Source organism: Salarias fasciatus, chromosome 20 (assembly GCF_902148845.1).
Source record: "Salarias fasciatus chromosome 20, fSalaFa1.1, whole genome shotgun sequence".
NCBI lineage: Eukaryota > Metazoa > Chordata > Actinopteri > Blenniiformes > Blenniidae > Salarias > Salarias fasciatus.
Window position 1 is genome coordinate 18,733,784 of NC_043764.1, and position 19,654 is coordinate 18,753,437.

The window sequence follows — 19,654 nt, forward strand, 5'->3', positions numbered from 1 at the left end:
TTTTGGTGGCTGGTAACCCGATTCCCAGGGCAACTGTTGCCACCGCAAAACACCCACTGAACGCTCCGGCTTGTCAGTTTAATCTTCAACTAGTGCCACTGCAGGAGTTTTCTCTATTTACTTTTGGAATTGTGCAATGATTGAAACTGAAAGAGGTTGATCATGATAAGGTTTGATACTTTGGAAAAGCTGAATTATACGCAAAGACGGGACATCGCTTCTGCAACCAGAAGAAAAGCTGTGAAGATGAAACTACGTAAGTAAAACAAGGATTTCATTTGATCCTATTTACAGTTTATCTCAGCATTAGAAGAGACTTTTATGAATGCGCTCATGTTTTCACGACCACAGCATCCATCTCTACGCCCTCCACGCCAGTCTGCTTTCCTCACAGCACGCCTGCTGCCCGGCAGAGCTGCTGCCTGGTGGTCACTCCAATGACGTTTCCCAACATCTCCGACTCGGCCCGGCTGTGGACCAGCACCCAGGTGGGCAGAGATTCACCGCATAATCCTGTGTTGTGTCTGTCATTAAACAAAAATAGAAATCATAATAACATGGTCTGTAAATCTGTGACTTAGAACATCCCCAGGCTGAACCCTTTACATCCGCCGATGGTCCACAAGCGCACCGTCAGCCTGGAAACGCCAGCTGTTCACCACCACAACCACCAGAGGACACTGATCATGCAGAGAAGAGAGCATTACAGGTAGGTCTGCCCATCAGAAGATCATTCACAGAGATCTCAGGTGTTGTTTGTTCTGTTTGACTTGAAATCCCATCATCAGGTACCATCAGGTGTGGCGAAAACCTTTTTATGGAAGCAGCAGTGAGAGAGAGGAATACAGGTGGATAAAAACAATCACTTCAGCCTCACTAGTCTTTGTGTTTCGGCAGATAACAGCTGCTCTCATCTCTGTAGGAAGGAGCTGCGAGAGCAGCTAAAGAGGCAGATCGAGGAGAAATGCACCGCTCTGAAGCAGCAGCTGTCCACCAGGGTGCAAGAGGCCGAGCATCTTCAGGAAGTGGACCGGCTCGCCCTGTCGAGCGAGAGAGAGCAAAGGATCCGGCACAGCAAAGCCATGTCTGCATACAGAGACGAAAACAAGAGGGTACAACCCCACGCAGCATGCATTATGCATTCCCCGCTAATGCCTTTGTGTTTATGCTCTTTACAACAGTGTCCTGAAAATGCTACGGCATGCTCTGAAGCTACAATACGAAGGAGTGTCAGAGGGTTTTCTCTCTCTTGTCTCTTTGTGCTGCGCGTGTACAGCTAATGGAGCAGAGCTGGAGGGACCGAGCACTAACGCGTTCCCAGGAGGCCCTGAAGGAGCGAGAGCTGCTGCGCCTCAACCCCATTAACTGGAGTGGAACGCTGAAATAGACCGAGCCTCCTGCAGAAGTCAAAACCTCACACTCAGGCCGCACTCCTGCTCTTCAGTATGCATGACTGTCAGAGGGAAACAAAATCCAACGGTGTGACCACGGTGCCATAACTATTTCCTGCAAGATATCATATTCAAGAGGTTTTGATGAAATGTGTTGATTTTTAAGTTTTCAGTGGTGTTGAGATGCAGTATGTGTACATGTTACACACAAAATTGGCATTATAAGAAAAACGTCTCTAAATAAATCTCACAACTACTGAATCACATTAGACAGCAGAAGTGCACACAAAGAAGTAGTCGTTCTATAAAACATATCACAGAACTGAAACTTTCATCTGAATGGGAGTAGTTTGTCTTTTGAGTTTGGTTGTACAAGAGGATCATTGAAAGTTTGTTCATGGTTTGATTAAGTTAATAGAGTTCTGTTCATGCGCTTCATTTCTGGCTGCTGCCATTTGGATTCTACTACTCTGTTGCAAACAGTAAAGCAACACGGGCCCAAAACATCCTGAAGTCAGACAGAGACGGACGTCCAGACGACAGCCTCCTCTCAGCAGATCTTTGGTGGACAGCCTGATGTGGGAATCCCCGACGCCGTTTTAACTCCGTCAAACATTTTACAAGTTCTGGCCTCGTAAAAGTGCAGCCGCGATGCCACAAGACACGCTCAGCTCAGCAGGGAGGGTTGATGTGGAAGTCGTCAAAGTTTTGTTACATAATAAAAGTGGTTATTGTTTGATATGTCGACAGTTTCTACTCCTTTTATTGCCCCTGCAGACATCTTGACGATTTTCAAAAATGTTCAAAAGAAGCGAAGAAGAAGAGCTTTCAAAATTTCTTTAGATTCTAGAAACTGTCTCGTTGTGGTTTTCTTTGAGTTTTAATGATTTTATTTAAACAATCTCAGATTGTGATCCCAGGCACCGGCCTCTCAAAAGGCCTCCAGATTGGGATTTATCAGCCACACAGCCTCCCCGTTATTACTGCAGCAAGCAGTGGGGAAAAAAGGTTTAAGAAAGGCAAGTATAAAAGCCATGACACCTAAAAACCAACTTAAGATGGTGGCAGACATTTTTATTGTAAAGTAAATATCCATAATGATTAACATCATTCCACACAGGAAAATAAATTAATCGTCAAAGAAAAAGTGAGGCGTGGTTGGCTCTCCAATGGTGCTACTACATCTGCTGGAATTCTAAGTTTCGAGGATTTAAAATCTTCACATAAATATGATAGAATGTCGGGTGGAATAAAAGCAAAGACCAAACATAATTATCGTAAACATAAATAAGGCAACAGAAAATCATTTGCATCTTCCAGGTCAGAGCTCAGCAGATATTAAAAGTTTCCCTTTCATGCCAAAGTAAAACAATAAATTAATACGTACAGTGTATTTACCTTTCATCATAGATCCTATTATCATGCATTACTACTGAAAACAATCATTCAGCGGGAAGGAGGAGGTAAAAAGTCATTCAGTGAACATAAATAATCAGTCATTCAGGATCAGCTCTGCGGAGAAAACTCTAACATCAAGCATTGTAGGAAGCCTCCACAGTCAAAACGCATTCGGCATTCAAACTACCAACAGACCTCTGCCTCAGACACCGAGATGATGGAAAACATGGATGGGCGTGATGATAGGAGGTTCTCTCTGTGTGGAGGAAATCGACATCTTTACTTGAGTAACATAGAGGCCAGAGGAGACATCCAAATGCATAATCGATTTTGACAATCAGTAGTGGTCTTCATGTCACCCTTGTTCCCAACAGAGTTGAGGTAGGGGATTCAGTTCAGTCCCTTTAGATCAGTGCACGGTTGCTTTGATATTCTTTTGGATTTACGGCTTCACCGCCTTCAAGTTTCCTTCTTTTTTCCTGCGTAATGAACCCAAGCCCTTTAAAGTCACTCTCCAAGTTAATCCCTGAAAGGCTAGCAACTGTAAAGCGAGTTTCCTGCCTCCAGTTGAGAGTTAGTCCCCTTAGTCGGCTGGTGCTTCGAGGTCTCTCTTTAGTGGTGGTACCTTGACGGTCTAGCGTCCCTTCAGAAACCCGTCCAGCATGTAGTCTCCTTTCTCCGTCAGCCAGTAACCCGCCATGGCCGCCACTCCTCCGATGAAAATGGCGGTGAAGACCATGTCGCCTTTGGCGGCCAGTGTAGCGAGGGCGCAGATCACGACCCCGAAGAACATCTGCTGCAGGACCAGGACCTCGTCGTCCGATATGTCGTCAAACAGGCCCTTGTCTGGGTCGACTGAGGACAGGAAAGGAGGAGAAAGCTCACCGTGAAACTGCCAACAACACGTTTTTCTACTTTTATTGCAGCCGCCACCCACCGGGAGGCTTATTCTCCACACAGATGCTGTCTCTTCTGATGAATCCATCGGCACAGTCGCAGTGGAAGGAGCCCTCTTCGTTGATGCAGGCCTCGTTGAGTCCCGGGCACGCTATCGCACGCTCGCTGCACTCATCTATGTCTACATGCACAACACACGGCATTGGAAGCGTATCAGCAGATAATTCCAGGATAAAGAATCTATCCAGGAGTTGCACACTTACCCAGACACTTGGCTCCCTTCAGCCTGTAGCCACGTGCGCATTTCTTGCAGCGAGCAGGACCACTGCCCATGCAGCCCACGCACGCCTGGTCGCAGCCTGCGGACGGTTTGAACCACGGGAGATTAAAGGCCGCACTGACGCTGGCGTAAATGTGTCACACCGAGGAAATTAATTCATGAGTGAATTACGTCGACAGTAACGAGTCAGTTAATCCACGCATTCATTTTTAAATGAGTTTGTCCCATAAAACAGGCCAATTATTTTTGCAGTGAATCTGAACGTCATTTCAGATGTTTTCTTGCTTCAGTGTTCTGACATTCGCTATATATTTGGCACAAGGGGGCGAATTTATGAGGCTGAACAGAGGTGAAAAAAAAAAAAATCACACAGCTGTACATATCAGATGCAAGAGTCAAAATTATGAAGCTGCGATAGCAGGCTTATTTATGGATTCACAAATCATGAATCAGTTTCTGCCTGACAGTAGATAATAAAAAAAAAAAAAAAAAAAAAAAAAACATTAAAATTCTGCCCCCCCAAAAAATTCTTTTCTATTTTAATTTCTGGGGCATAAAAAGGGAATATTTTGATTCCCGGGGAAATTAATTTATCTTTCCAGTCATTTTTCAAGCAAAATAATGAGCAGTGCCTGGTTTTAACTTCTTTCATTTAAATTCCTGCTACTCTTCTTGGTGATGATTATGCCGAGTTAAAAGCATGATTTGCAGCTGAAAAAAAACTTCTTGACCCGCAGGAGGAAAAACTGACTATTTAAACACTCCGATGACTCCTAGCAATTATTTAACAATCCAAATGTCTGCCTCTTATCATAAAAACTGCTCCCTGTGAGAAGAACAGGTAAGATTGTAGTGGGAACGCTGACCTCTGCACTCATACGACCCGTCGGTGTTGTGGCAGTAGGTGTTCGATGGGCAGCGAGCGAGCTCCGTGCCGCACTCGTCGATATCTGAAAGACATGTAAGGTGAGTTAAACAGCGTGCGACCACAGAGTGAACGCAAACGAGTGACCAAGGGGCCTCCGAATCCACACTCACCCACGCACTTGTTGTCATGGAGGATCCAGCCGGGTTTGCAGTCCAGGCATTTGTAGTCCTGCGGCCCCGAGCATTTCTTACAGGAGTGGTAGCACGCTGCAAGGAGAGGACAGGTCAGCTTAAGATGACCCCGAACTGATGAGGATTTCTAAAAGCCGCCATCTCGGGCACCTGCGCAGGCTCCCGCGCTGTCGTTGGAGCTCGTCTCCCTGAAGTATCCGTCAGCGCAGCTCTGGCACAGACTCCCCGAGTATCCTGGGTCGCACACACACTCTCCGTCTCCCAGGCGGGTGCCCTCCCCCTCACAGCGACCCAGACCTCCGCACACACCTCCGGCTCCAGACGGACATTCTGAATGAGAATATATTTGAAGGTTTGAATTAGCATGGTTCTAATTAAAGTCCATGTTTTACATATTTATGAAACACTGGAGCTACTCTGGGGTTTGTTCTACTCACATCCGCACTGCCGACATCAGGCTGCTTGAGTTTAATGTTTTATCGTTTGTCTCACCTTTGCAGTCGGGTCCGAAGCGCCCGGGCGGACAGCAGAGTCTCAGCTCCTCGATGCAGAGCCACTCGAACAGGTCCGGGGCCTCCTGCTGCCTGCAGGACGGACAGACTCCGTCAGTCAGGGAGGAAAAGCTGAGACCAAACAACGGATCTCAACAACAAACAAAATTATTAGTATGCTTATTTAAATTGATTACCTGGTTCTGGGACAAAGTATTTAACACTAAATTGGTTATCTAAACTGATTGGGATGAAGTAAGACGCCACAGTTCTTTGTTTGCTTGAAATGGTGCTATAATCCCAAACTTTTTCATTTTGATCTGAAATAGCTTTCATTTTCTCAGTATGGTAGATTAGTTTATGGATAAATTGCCCTATTAGAGGTTTGAGCGAAGCATTTACCTGTGAAACCACCAAGTCTCCACCTGATCCTCGATCTGCTCCAGCAGACGGTTACATTCAAAATCTGCTTTCTCACAAGCAGCTTCGACAATCTCAAGAAGCCGAGTCTCACTGGAAGAAACAAAACACAAACATTAAGATAAGTATGTGTTCATTAGATGTCAAAACATCATAAAAGAAGGCCACAAATGTAGGAAAGCTAAAACCTGGAACCAGCTGTGTCATCTGAATGAGTCAGAGGAAAAGGTACCTGCGTGCATACTTGGCGAGCTTCTCCTCCTCCCAGGCGGTGTTACCGCCACCAAAGTTCTTATTGGCCGTTCTCTCCAGTCCCTAAAATGAGAGGCACAGATAAAGGCTCACAGTGCGGAGAAAAGCGCGTCTCAGAGTTGATGTTTCACTAACATCACTGCCGTACCTTGATGAAACTTTCCGTGAGCTTCCGACACGTCTGGCACGGCGCCGTCTGGACTCTCACCACAGAGAGCTCCGAGAGAAGCACCAGAGCGGGCAGGAAGGGCCGAGCCCACCACATGGTCTGTCAGAGGGTGCGCGCGCACACACACACACACAAACACACCCACACACAAGAGAAAACATCTTCAAACGCACATCAACAAGCTTTAACGGAAGCATTAGATACTTTCATCGCCAACACCACAAATCTATACAATCCAAATCGAGACGTCATTGAAGAAGGGTTTCAACAATATTAATGTCACATACTGAAAATACGATGCATACTTTTAGGTGTGGCAATGTCATTTCTCATTTCCTGTTTTCCTTTTTATTATAATCAATGATATGAATGAAAATATTCACAGATACTCGAGAGGAGGAATGGATTTGATCGGAGAGCTGTTCATTTTAGTTTTTCCATTGCTCATTATTGTCTTCAATTATTTCTCATCATTGGCAATATAACCATTTATTTGAGTTTACTTTATGTTGGGGTTGACTTTAAAGCGATACTTCAACATTTTGGCAAATTGGCCCATTTAACGCAATTCCTTAGTCATTTCGAACAGCATACTTACTTTTTTTGTGAGGGCGAGCTGTTGTTTATTCAGAGGTGAGTCGGGGAAGGTTTTCGGGATGGACACAATGGAAGTGGATGGTATTTTTGGTACCCCCCGTCAAACTCATCAAATACACAATCCAACAACCCCAAAACACTTTGGTGGACACGTTATAATCCGCACATTCACTACGCTGTGAAATATTAATGCAAAATTACCAGATTGAGTTTTTTTATGCGAAGATTGCTAAGACGGAACTACTTACTAAACATGGCGTCTGGGCGTAGTGATCTCAAAAGAAAAAGTAGTTCCCAGTATTTGCTTCAGTGTCGTAACGCTACAATATTATTTGTTGGTGTTCCACAGCGTAGTGAATGTGCGGATTATAACGTGTCCACCCAAGTGTTTTGGGGTTGTTGGATTTTGTATTTGATGAATTTGACGAGGGGGAACCAAAAATACCATCCACCTCCATTGTGTCCATCCCGAAAACCTTCCCCGACTCACCTCTGAATAAAAAAACAGCTCGCCCTCACAAAAAAGTAAGTATGCTGTTCGAAATGACTAAGGAATTGCACTAAATGGGCCAATTTGCCAAAATGTTGAAGTATCGCTTTAAATGACCTGGATCAGTCAAATAAAATCCTCAAACAGCTTTGTCTGTGTTTCCAATCTTTGGTGGTTTTAATATGAAAATCTCTTTCTAATGGGATCCGGTAAAGAGTCCGATGCATCAGGCAAGAGTTTGTTTTTTTGTTAATGTACGAGAAGCAGAAAAAGCATCTGGATTCGAGTCAGATCTAGAAATGACTCGGCATCTCCAAAATCACAGCTTCTGTGGGGTGGGGGGCTTTGAGGGGGTCTTCGCTCTGCAGTTGCTCAAAGAAAAGCAGTGAAGCGCTTTCAGGATCATAGCCAGAAAAGTCTCATTGATGGATCTACGTCCACGGAGGTTCCACTTCACATGGCACACAGGGGATAAAGGATCTGCTGCATAACACCTTGAAATTTCCTCCTCCATGGGTCAAGGCTGTTTTAATAGCCAAAGGAGGACATGCACTTGGCTGTTCAGCTGATCGTGTTTGTTACAGCTCAGACCAGAGTACGTATAATGGTTGATGGTGACCATGTGCTGTTAAGGTAAGTAAATGATAAATCAGCGAGGGAACAATTTTCAAAGTCATAGTGTAAAATACATTTACAGTATACACGATAGCAACTATTGAAATCCTGATTAAATAGATTGGTTGTTTTAATATTTTAATTTCATCCATTGCTTTTCCTAAATTATGCAGACCTTTTCACCAGATGACCAGACACACCTGCCTCAGCAGTCATCCCTTTGCACAATTTAGTTTTAATAACTCTAATCCTTTAATAATCTGATGAACACTTTCCATACAGACACACACTCAGCAGTGAGCTCTGACTTATCACACGATATAACAGATCATTACTGTAGAAATGTCATTATCATCCAGTTTCAGCACAACGATCATCTCTCATTAAAATTTGTCTGAAAAGTGTCCAAAAAAAAACCAGGATGCTGGATAGTTTTATACTCTCTCCACACCATTTGTTTTATACTGTATTGTCTGGTAATAACCTTACTCATTTTATATTTAGTAAATAAGAAACGTTAATATATTGCTATGACCATCAGACTGGTGATTTAACACATTAGCATCGACACTGCGGCGTTATTCTGCAAACATCCTCAGATCCACTCATTATTACAGCATAAGACTTTGTCTCTCCTATGCAATCAACGAGTTACACCAGTGCCCACGTTTGCTTAACGCCGTTTTCAACATGGAACATAAAACAACGCAGTTCGGTTGGTTTGTGATGCTTCAGCGTCCCTGTTAGCTTCGTTAGCTCAGCAGCATCAGCACCACAACAACTAGCCGCCTAGCATGTGGCTAAGGTCGGGACGGAGCTAGCTGCCAGCCGGAGCTAATCTGCCTTTAAAGTCCGTCAAGTCCGCGACACCGTCCTCGAAGCGACATTTGAACCTCTGTGAGTTAAACCAGTCGCTGTGCTTTCACCGGGTTTCCTCACCTTGCTGGATAAACCACCAGTCCGCTGCGCCACCGATGATTGTCTGACTCCCGGCTGCTTCCCCGACACACAGCTTCACATGTTGGGACACTTTCAGCGCTTCAAACGCGTCATCTTAGCAGCGAGCAGACCCGAACACCGTCTGCGATGAACGGATGAGCGGGTGAAGAAATGAATGAACGAGAGAGCAGCTTCCAGTCGCTTCTGTGCTTTCCGGGGAGGATGTCTGACTGACTGGCACCGCCCAAACCTGCAGGGACTCGATCCTTCCATCCACAGACCTGTCAGCATCCCCCTGCACGGCCAGCTGTCATCCAACATCTACAAGAATCAACGAGTCCCCCTATCAGAGCTTACATTTTTAATGCTTCATTTTACACAAGACATGCATACACTGCAAAACAGACACGCTCATATTTTCACATTTTATTAATTTATAAGTACTTATGCTTACTATAATGTAACATTTTTTTCCTGATCAGATGCAAGACAAGAACACCAACACACTCATTTATTCCTGTTATGATCAGTCATCTAATTCCTGATTCATCTCCAGTTCTGTTTCTTTTTTACTGTCTTCAGAAATAATTGCCAAGCTTGGGAGTAATACTGATTCTTGAACGTTTACTTGCCCCACCTCTTTCCCATGCATCCCTCCTTCTGTTTAATTATTTGGATCTGAATCCATCTACCTTCATTCACATTGATCGGTGCTATTTCACCAGCAAATAGGACCAAACACACAGCCATACCTGTTGGAACTTGCATTCACAAAAATTGTTGGAAAAATTCAAAAAGAAAAAGTTTCATGTTAACATTGATCTATGCATCTAACGTCAAAAAATCAGTCTTTATGTATACAATGCCTTTCAGACAATAAAATACAAGTGAAGTGCTTCACAAATGACTGAAAATAAAAAAAAAACTGGTTGTGCATAAACATATACAAAACACACTCAAAACATCCAGAGATATACAATTAAATACAATGAAAACAGGGGACCAACACACACACACAAAAGGTGGTAAAATAGTGAGCAACCCACAACAAAATAGGTAAAATCCAGTTGATAAAAGAGAGTTCATGTGTAAATGGAGTTTTTCTTATAGAGCATTTTATCACAAGAGCACACTTTACATGATCCATCAGTATCCACGATGCTCTTATTTCAATGCATCGCATCGGATACATCACAGACATACACCTTCAGACACACAGTCACATAAAAATCTGTTTTCCATTGTGAGCATTGTTTGGGTTTTTAAGTGCCGTTTTTCAAATGACAATTTGTGACAAAATGACCGACAGTAGTGTGAATACCTATATTTTTCTTCTTTGATCCAGTGCAGGGAATCCCTCCAACACTGTGACCAGTCCTTCAGACACATTTTAGTAACTATCAAACTATGGAAGACTATTGTAACTCTTATTTTGTGCTTTTTTAATATGAAAAACTTCAACTCTGCTGAACCCAGAACAGTTTTTACCCCCCTGCTGTCAGACCCAGTCCACCTCACTGTCCCTGGGGTCTGTGTCTGGGCTGGATGGGGGGGTGATCAGACATGTCTGCAAGGGGACCATTTCCCCCGAGTCTTCTAGTCCCGCACCAACGCAGCTCTGGGACACCCCGGCGAGGCGTAACACGTTTGCCCCAGCTGAAAAGCCCGACAGCTTTTGGGCCAGAGTGCGGGACGCCATCCTGAGCCCCCCCGCCCTCTTCCGTCTGGCCGACGCCGTGGCCATTTGCCGAGCTCCGGCCAGTTCGGTCAGGAAGCCCAGGCTCTGGGAGGGGAGGCTGTAGACGTGAAGGCCGCGGAAGAGTTGAGGGAGCGGCCGGAAACTGCCCGGAGGTTCGGGAGGGAGGGACTCAAACTGCACCAGCATGAACCTCTCGCCGGCGCGGCCCTGCAGATAGTCTGCCAGGATGCAGCTCAGCGAGGCACTGAAAACATCGCCGCACGGAGAAGAGGCAGGGCCGCTTCTTCCTCCTCCCTCCTCCTCCTCCTCCTCCTCCTCCTTCACGTTCTTATCCCTGGCCAGGCTTCTTTCCCAGCCTCGAACCCCCCACTCTTCAGCCCTTGTCCAGGTGGCCTGGGTGAGGACCAGCACCACCTTCCCTCCCTGCCTCTGTAGCCGGTCCAGTCGTGAGTGGAGCCACGGCACGGGGCCCAGCATGCCCAGCTCGGCCTGGCTCCACAGGTCCAGGGACACGCTGAAGCCCAGAGCCTGGAGGCTGGAGCCCAAGTGACACAGCAGGCCTGGCAGACTCCTGTCGTCATCTGGAGAGTACAGCAGCAACACGTGACCACCGCCCACGGCGCCTGCAGAAGAAGATTAGGACGGCTTCCATCAGCCTCTTCTTTTGTTGACGAACTGTATATATTTATTACTAAAATTCAGGACCACAGTACAGTTAAAAGAGCTGATGTAAAAAGTGGTGAATAGTTGAAATGAGCGTCTCCTACCTTTCACGTCTTCTTCCTTCAGCCATCTCCACACATAGCCTGAATCAAAGACACAGTTCACACTGAGACGGTTGGTCTGTTTGTTATTAGTACAGCAGTATAGACTCTGAGGTGGAAAGCTGACCTCTGAGGATCCCTTGTATAAAATATGCTCCGAGCACAGCCAGAAACACCAGCAGTAATGCAACGAGGAGAGCCAGGCCCCATCTGGAGTGAGAGGCTGGCAAAAAAAAATGTTAAACATTCCGAATGTTTTCAAGGAAGTTGTTCATAAAACATTTGATCTGGACAATAATTAACAGTCTTACTCGTGAATGGGCAGTGTGGTTCCAAGTATGATTCCATCCCTTTGATCTGCATCTGAAAATAAATCCATGGACGTTGTAGAACAAATATTGACAATGTAATTGATAAGTGTGAAGTATTAAAAGAGTTACCTGAATACAAAACAGAGGTTGAGACGACAGGTTGAACTCCCCCGCTTGCTGAAAGGTTGAGGAAATATTCCTTCAGTGAGTTTAAAAGATTTCATAGATTTTACAGCCACTTTAACCAAAGTTTTATCTTTAGCTGTTCAGGCCATTTTATAGTGATTTTCTCTTTAAATTGTAGTTAATTCAAGAAAAAAAAAAAGTACCCATCATTGCAGTGTTCTACAAGTTTAGAAAGAGTTTACTGCAGAGCTGCGTGTCGGGACATCACATTTCGGTGTAACTGAATATCTGACTAAAGGTGTGTGTTAACCGCTCCCTTCTGACGTCGCCGCTGCATTTCAAGCAATCGTGTTTAGTTTGGCACCTTGGCTTTTCCTCTGAAATCCTTCCTGATCCAACCTGAACAGTTGAGGATTGGTCGTTTTATAGGGCTCTCGCTGAAATGCTTGGGGATTGAAAATATTTGCAGTGAGATCCACTTTATTGCTTAAAAACCTGCACACATTTCTGGAGAGCTAAAATGAACCACATCTGGTACCGAGTGCTAAAGCATTCTAACCTCTGCAAAGATGATCTCAGGAATATGCCTTGCTGGATGTGTCAGGTGTCAGATGGAGAATGGAGAGCATGATCAAATGGTGTCACTTTTTTATGTTTTCAAATTAAAAATCAGGTGCACAGAGTGAAAGGGAGAAACATTTTCTAAAAAAAAAAAAAAAAGGTGATTAAAAACACAGCCTGAGGGTGTTTATGTTACTGAGAGAAGTGAAAAGCTGAACTGTGCAGGGTTGTCATGATTCTTCAGAATTTCAGAAATCATGCACATATGACATATAAATAATTCAATATTAATCACAACCATTTAATCTAAATTGATGCAAACAATTGTTTTTTTTTTTCAGACAAAATAGCTCCTATTTTGTGATTGATGAGTAGAATGAGGGTGAGTTGAGCCTAGCTGTTTATGCATTAAAAGCCCAGGTTATTACCCAGTGTCCTCTGCGTGTCGCTCGCCAGTCTGACAGGAGCTTCTGCCGGGAGCCCGTCACCTCTTCACAGTGACCTCCGGCGGGGTCCATCTTGCAGAGCCACAGCTCCGCGTCCAGCCTGCAGGGCGCCGTCACGTTCCAGGTCAGCCCTCCCCTCGCTCCAGACTCCTCCAGGGACACGGTCACGTTGTGCCACATCCTTTGAAGTGCATCTGGATAAACCAATGCTGTTATTCTGAGCAGCTTTGGCGTCAGCCGCTCTCTAAATTTAACCTGACTACTCGTTACCTTGTTGACTGTTAAAAGGACAATATTTTCCTTGAAGGTCACTTCCTGTCCACCACACCTGTGAACAAATAAGGTTTCGTTAATCCACACTTCGTTTGACTTGAAAATGTTCCTGTTCGATCAGCACATCTGTTACCTTGAAGCACAGGCATGGCACGATCAAATGGGACGGAATGACGACCTCACTCTTGTTTCTGGGCTGCAGAGAGAATAAAAAGTTACACAGGTGGATTGAACAGACTGATGGGAAGACACTGAGGACTAACTGACCCACGTCAGGACCTCTCCAGCGTTGTCATTCCAAACCATCTGCCAGCGCAACGCATCTTTTCTGGCGTCAGTGTTTTCCAGTCGTAGGAAAAATTCCCCGATTGTCGAATAATTTCTCAGATCACCAGTCATGACTCTGAGTCTGGGAACTGAGACCGAATTGCGTAAATCATCAATTACAGCTGCTGTTACAGACGAGAACAGCACAAGAGAAGGAAGTGCAGTCTACAACAATTACCTTCACACTTCTTTAAGCTGCCGTCAAGCCTCATGGAGCAAACTGCAAGAGGGGAAGAAGAAAGTGCTGAGTGGTGCTGCTCAGCTGTAACCCCTCAGAGATTCCTCCTCACATCGACTCACCTTCCAACAAACTGGGAACTGAGATGTTTTGGAAGATGAGTCCTCCCTTCGAATACGCTCGGACCACAACCGGACTTTCAAAATTCACTTTCTCTGTCAACAGCAGCTGCATTTGCAAAAGAAAACGAAAGAAAGAAAGAAACATATGAGAAAGAATTCCTCTCAGTAAGTCATTCCCTCACACACACTCAAACTCACCTCATGTGTGGACTGCTGAGACGCCCGGCCTGATGAAGCCCATTCAAACTGGAGAGCTTTACAACGATCAGCAGTCGCTGGAGAGCTGAGACACAAGTTCACTGTGAAACAGAGTAGACAGGTGAGTAAGGCCAGTAATTCAACAATGAGGGTAAAGAAAGAGAACCACGAAGAGACAACGTTGTTAGGATCCGTGTCAAAGTAGAGCCACTATTAGCCTCCTGGAGGCAAAACTCACCACTTCCCTCTGCCAGCTGCTTCGTCCGCTCCTCATCGCTGTCGTCTCCCGATTCACCAGAAAAACCCTCTCCAGCACTGATCTCTGCAGCAACGTGTGTGACAGAAATCCCCGTAAGGAACACATGTTGGGCCTCATGCAGCAATATTACTGTACATTTATTTAAACTTTTTTCTTTTTGTTTTGTCATACGATGAGCTGGTAAGATTGCGCCATGCCACATGAAAAAAAAGTACTTAGCTTCAGATGAGTACCTAAATAAAACCTGCAAACGTTTCTGCATTCCACGCATATCTAAGTGTGTGTGTGCTTTTCTGTTAGGAACTGTTCCTTCAGAGAAATGGTATCAGAGACAAGGAAGGATATAAAATATGAAATATAGTTGAAAATAATACATAAAATTACCTAAAGTATATATTTAAAGAAGATTTATTTGAATAATACTAAAAATGGTCTCTTAATATGAAACTAATTTCTTATGTGAAAAGAAGAGCAGACTGTGTTTGCAAGACGTTGTTGTCAAGTTTAAAGTGAACTTTGAGGAGACGAATAAAAAAAAGAAGAGGAAAACTTCAAACCCTCTAAGAATAAATCTGTTTACATGCATTTTCTTGAAAAGGTCTCATTGTTTAACTAAACTAGCAGCATTGTGAATAACGTTTCATAAAGTGTTACTGTTCTCTACTTTTGGGAGTAATAAGTTACAATAACTGATGTCTATGACACCGGTTTGCCTCTGAGGTCACATGAGGTCACGACAGGCAAACTATTCTTTTGTGTCACACCAGTTTGCCTTTTGGCCAAGTTTTTACTGTCAGATTAAAAATACACTGAAAATGGCTGATTGTTAACTCAACTCACTACTTGACCATTTGTTTCAGCATTATATGAAGCTGCTTTCCCCAGAAATACTTTTTCAACAAATTCAAGCTTACTGGTTCTAATGCTGGAACTGATGGTCTCTGTTTCTGATAACATCAGTAAGCAGTCAGTCACGCGAACATTCGGCTCTATTGATGGTATCTGTTGCAAAGACATCAGCAACATTAACAAAAGTATTCACTCGTCTGCTTGTTGGGAGTTGATTTCAGCTTTTCCACTGCTGCTTCTATTTTCAGCATTACTTTGCCACATACTCCCCTCTTCAGACATTTGGAAGGGAATGCATAAAATAATCTAGATAATGATAAAACTAATACTGATTATATTCAAACTCACATTTTTCACAACAATCTTGTTATGAAGCCAAACAGTTGCGACAACAGCAGGTTTCATATAGAAACACATCATCGTCTTTATATCTTTCTAAACAATGAGCTCTTCAGAAGTTGCTTGACAATGGGCGTAGCACCAACAACTGTGACTCGGAGTCGGAACACACGATCCAGCTTGATAGCTATCAAAACCCAACACAAATCCCCCAGTCTGATTCACGGCCAAGTCACCTCGGAGGCTGACGACGATCTGCAGACAAAGTACGCAGTCCTGTTTTTCTGAACAGCACAGAACGACTTTCAGTTTCAACTGTGAGACAGTCAGAGGCCCACGAGGATCGGGCAAGGCTTCAGGGAACGAAGACCCTGTTTGGAGAGAAGATTGGACAAACTGCACATTTACTGAGAAGACGGACTGAGAAATAAGACGGCCGCACATCGATGGTGTTGTTACCTGAGCTCAGGCGGCAGTGGGCCAAACCCTGTCAGAAGACATCACAGGAGATTACAAGTGAAACCACAATAGAGCTGCAACAGATGTGTAACTGGAATTAAAAGAAGTGGCTTAATGACACCGTGGTGTTGGAAAGCTTGCTGAGGAACGACAGCATTATAGAGCAACATGATGGGAAATTATGGCTTTGTTGACCTCGCTGTCTGTAATTCACATTTGTATTACACATTCATATTTATTGTAACTTAAAGTTAATAAAAAAAAACTGGAAAAGGTTTTAAAAAAGAAAAGATTAAATTAAAAGATTTAAAAAAAAAAGCGCCTTTGAGTGTAATGTTTTAAATTAAAATAAAACAAAATAGCTGAACGTATCAGAATTGGTATGTGACTGATCAGGTGGAGGACCTGAGATCATTGAAGCATATTAATGCTTATTTTAAAGACCACCCAAAATAAGTTCACACCGGCCAAATGTAAAGCCATCAGTTAGCTCAACAAGTATGTGTGTAGATTTGTGAGAGGTGAGAGGTGAGAGGTGAGAGGTGGCTGAAGCAGCAGGGGGAAACCCAAACAGGCGCAGGGGGAACATGAAGACCACTGATTCCAAATGTTTTAGAATTCCACACAAAATACCACAAAATTCACCAATTTCCTGCATTATTCAACATTAATACATATGATTTCACATTAATGGTTGGCACTTCACCGTAAGTAAAAATAACTTATTTGAATGTTTATACAGGTTGTCTACATAGTCTATTACATTAACCTAATTCCAATTAAAACGTTTTAAGTAATTTCAGCAGATTATTTAAATCATTATGGGGTGAATACATTTACCAGCAACAGTGACTGTTTGATTCAGATCATGACAGATGAAAAGTGAGCTGCAACAATATCATAACAGTAAGAGAATGACCATCCTCAATTTTTGATAAGCCAAAAAATTTCTTCCTGCTCTACTGCATTACTAAACTTCTACCAAGACTTCCTAAATACACGTTTCACTGTGTGTGTGTGTGTGTGTGTGTCTGTGTATGTGTGTGTGCGTGCGTGCATACCTGTGTGATTGCAAAGGCATGCACCCACGTGTGTTTGTTGTGTCACTGTTTAAATAGATCTTTATTCACTTATTGTAAAGGTGTGTTGCAAACACAAGTTGTCCTTAGCCTGCAGGTGAAATTCACTTTGCACATGAATACCAGTATAAACAAATGTGTTTCATTCACATTTCTCCCTGCATTTAATCAAAGAGAGAGAGAGAGAGAGAGAGAGAGAGAGAGAGAGAGAGAGAGAGAGAGAGAGAGAGAGAGAGAGAGAGAGAGAGAGAGAGAGAGAGAGAGAGAGAGAGAGAGAGAGAGAGAGAGAGAGAGAGAGAGAGCACGAGAGTGCAGATACCATTCAAGCTGGCGTCCCTGGAATTGGAGCAGTGGAGTGAGGTGTCCTGCTCTCGGACACGGTGGTAAATAAGTAATGAACATTAAACTCGGATCTGAGATCTCCCCTTATCTCTTATCTGCCTCTGTTAAATCTTCCAGTTTGTTCCATTTTGTTTTGTGTTTTAAAAACTATTCCTTTCTGGTTTCACATGAGTTTTGGTTTTAGTTGTGAGTGTGTGTTTACCTCGCTGCAGGTGAGCTCAGGTGCGTCCCGGTGGGTCCGGTCCAGCGTGTCTGCAGCGGCCAGCAGCAGGACCCGGAGGATCCAGAGGACCCGGAGGACCCGGAGGACCGGGGGTCCCCGGTGGACAGCCGCGCACATTCTCCCGGGACGGTCCACACACACGGCCTCCCTCCCGCTCACCAGCCCTGGACATGACCGGGTCCGGTCCCGCGGCGGATCTCACACCGCGGAGACTCTCCGGGTTCTCGGTCCACGCCCTCCCGGCGACTGACGGCTCCGGGAGCCGGGGGAAGGGGCGGGGTCTCAGCTGACACCTGCCGCACGGCGTCCACCTTCTGCAGGATTCAAACTGAAAATGAAGTCTGCCACTCAGGGACTGATTTTATTGAAAGTTATTTCAAATAACCCATTTTTTTTTATAATCAAATCAGTACATGAAAGGATGAAATGACCACAAACAGACGTGTTATCTCAAATTTGATCCTGTAATGTGTTACTATAGCTTTAATTTACCAGTTAGTTTGGCAGGAATATGAAAAAAAAGTGTACATTGATAAAAGGGTAAACACCATCACATGAAGTTTTTTTTTCTCCAGAGCCAAATAAAAAAGTTTTTTATATCACTTTTCATAATATTATTCAGTATCACTTTCTACATGAGTGAGAGCAAATGAGTCGAAAAAGTGCTTTCACATTTACATTGTGATTTTTTTATGTATATGTCCAAGCAAATTGATCATTTGTAAAAAAAACAAAACAAAAAAAAGAGTAAATATTTACAGTTCCATTTAACAGAGAGACTAAAAACGGTCCCAAGATCATTTTCACCAACAATCTTCATCTGCTGTCACATTGTTAGAATTGCAGTCCTTTTCTTGCAAAAGTACACATTTCATTAAAAAATACAGCTATAACAAAGTAATTAATATTCTTGTGGAACATGAAGTGGCTCCATAAATGCAGGATTTAGTAGTGAAATGTGTTTATGAAAAAAAATCAAAGAGGATTAGATGCTGTGATCTGCAGTTCAGTAGGAGTAAAATTGCTCAAAGAGTTTAACAATAATACCCACTCGCAGTGTTCGTGATTGTTTTACTTTAATATCATATATCCAAAGAAGAGTTTGCTTGGCAAAGAACCTGCTTCACACTGCTGTAAGACATGAAAACAGAGATGTAGTTAATGATAAGCCCATCAAACCAGGTCAGTTTCTTCATAGTTATCTGTGAAGGAATTTAAAATACCTCATAAAGCCTTTCAGTGTTTTAAGGTCTTGTTACAGTGAAATTATAGTCATTCTGTTTACAGCGGTACATTTCTGTCCCCAGAATCGACCTTGTGATATTTCAGTGGCATGGCTCACTCTACTGTTTTTGCATGTTTTCAAAAGCTTAATTATTAACTTCCTTCAAACTGAGGTTAATTCAGTTCATCGGTTGTTGTTTTGGCTTATCTGTAAGACTGAAACACCTGCACCAACTGGTGCACGGACCAGCTGAGCAGATGCAAAGAAGGTAACATGTTGATGTGTCCAACAGTCACTGCAGCTCATTTCTATTTACATATTTTGTGGGGAAGTCGGTCGACTTGCAGATCAGCAGCTAAATGATCAGAACGAAGTGAGATTTTCATTTTTAGAAATTCATCCTCAACGATCAATTACATTTTTATTTTCTCAGGTTGGAAGGGTGTCTTTTCCAGACGGCATGTTTCAGCTCCATCCAAAGATGTTGGATAGGATTTAGGTCAGGGCTCAGAAGGCCACTTGAGAACAGTCCAGTGTTCTCCTCTTCGCCATTCTTGGGTGTTTTTAGCTGTGTGTTTTGGGTCACTGTCCTGTTGCAAGACCCGTGACCTGCGACTCAGACCAAGCTTTCTGGCACTGGCCAGCACATTTCTCTCCAGAATCCCTTGATAGTCTTGAGATTTCATTGTACCCTGCACAGATTCCAGACCCCCTGTGCCAGATGCAGCAAAGCAGCCCCAGAACATCACAGAGCCTCCTCCATGCTTCACAGTAGGGACAGAGTTCTTTTCTTGATGTGCTTCATTTTTCCTTCTGTGAACATCGAGCTGATGTGCCTTGGCAGAAACTTCCATTATTGTCTCATCTGTCCATAGG

General features: G+C 43.8%; 3 protein-coding genes across 4 annotated transcripts; 1 reads left to right on the forward strand and 2 right to left on the reverse strand.

Annotated features, from left to right (window-relative positions):
• Nucleotides 1-246: 246 nt before the first annotated feature.
• LOC115408785 (trichohyalin-like) lies at nucleotides 247-2,124 on the forward strand. The gene is made up of 6 exons (XM_030119709.1): nucleotides 247-256; nucleotides 352-488; nucleotides 582-709; nucleotides 789-848; nucleotides 923-1,112; nucleotides 1,277-2,124. Exons 1-6 carry the CDS (start codon nucleotides 247-249, stop codon nucleotides 1,385-1,387), a joined length of 636 nt encoding a protein of 211 aa, XP_029975569.1. The 3' UTR covers nucleotides 1,388-2,124.
• A 328-nt stretch (nucleotides 2,125-2,452) lies between these two features.
• Nucleotides 2,453-9,207, reverse strand: creld1b (CRELD disulfide isomerase 1b). 2 transcript variants are annotated; one of them, XM_030119574.1, is made up of 11 exons: nucleotides 9,002-9,207; nucleotides 6,337-6,461; nucleotides 6,169-6,251; nucleotides 5,919-6,029; nucleotides 5,518-5,609; nucleotides 5,176-5,355; nucleotides 5,005-5,100; nucleotides 4,833-4,916; nucleotides 3,950-4,045; nucleotides 3,727-3,867; nucleotides 2,453-3,644 (listed from the first exon to the last, which is right to left on the reverse strand). In XM_030119574.1, the coding sequence occupies exons 2-11, from the start codon at nucleotides 6,451-6,453 to the stop codon at nucleotides 3,424-3,426; spliced, it is 1,221 nt and encodes a 406-aa protein (XP_029975434.1). In that variant the 5' UTR covers nucleotides 6,454-6,461; nucleotides 9,002-9,207; the 3' UTR covers nucleotides 2,453-3,423. The 2 variants fall into 2 exon arrangements, with proteins under 2 accessions (XP_029975434.1, XP_029975435.1); XM_030119575.1 differs by having other exon boundaries at nucleotides 6,337-6,457; nucleotides 8,998-9,207.
• A 143-nt stretch (nucleotides 9,208-9,350) lies between these two features.
• LOC115408918 (uncharacterized) lies at nucleotides 9,351-17,786 on the reverse strand. Its single transcript, XM_030119885.1, has 16 exons — nucleotides 17,533-17,786; nucleotides 15,910-15,937; nucleotides 15,687-15,821; nucleotides 14,242-14,325; nucleotides 14,004-14,104; nucleotides 13,806-13,911; nucleotides 13,684-13,725; nucleotides 13,446-13,594; nucleotides 13,312-13,374; nucleotides 13,176-13,233; nucleotides 12,888-13,099; nucleotides 11,902-11,949; nucleotides 11,773-11,824; nucleotides 11,589-11,684; nucleotides 11,465-11,503; nucleotides 9,351-11,320 (listed from the first exon to the last, which is right to left on the reverse strand). Exons 1-16 carry the CDS (start codon nucleotides 17,668-17,670, stop codon nucleotides 10,497-10,499), a joined length of 2,175 nt encoding a protein of 724 aa, XP_029975745.1. The 5' UTR covers nucleotides 17,671-17,786; the 3' UTR covers nucleotides 9,351-10,496.
• Between the last annotated feature and the right edge of the window lie 1,868 nt (nucleotides 17,787-19,654).

Coding starts and splice junctions, on each gene's coding strand:
- LOC115408918 (XM_030119885.1), bottom strand. CDS start 17,670: ATGTGCGCGGCTGTCCACCGGGGACCCCCGGTCCTCCGGGTCCTCCGG. Junction 14,326..15,686: donor GATCGTCGTCAGCCTCCGAG/GTGACTTGGCCG, acceptor ACGTTGCTGCAG/AGATCAGTGCTGGAGAGGGT. Junction 11,950..12,887: donor CGACACGCAGAGGACACTGG/GTAATAACCTGG, acceptor TCAACCTTTCAG/CAAGCGGGGGAGTTCAACCT.
- LOC115408785 (XM_030119709.1), top strand. Junction 849..922: donor AGTGAGAGAGAGGAATACAG/GTGGATAAAAAC, acceptor TCATCTCTGTAG/GAAGGAGCTGCGAGAGCAGC. Junction 1,113..1,276: donor ACAGAGACGAAAACAAGAGG/GTACAACCCCAC, acceptor GCGCGTGTACAG/CTAATGGAGCAGAGCTGGAG.
- creld1b (XM_030119574.1), bottom strand. CDS start 6,453: ATGTGGTGGGCTCGGCCCTTCCTGCCCGCTCTGGTGCTTCTCTCGGAG. Junction 5,610..5,918: donor GAGACTTGGTGGTTTCACAG/GTAAATGCTTCG, acceptor TCCGTCCTGCAG/GCAGCAGGAGGCCCCGGACC. Junction 5,356..5,517: donor CTTCGGACCCGACTGCAAAG/GTGAGACAAACG, acceptor ATTCTCATTCAG/AATGTCCGTCTGGAGCCGGA.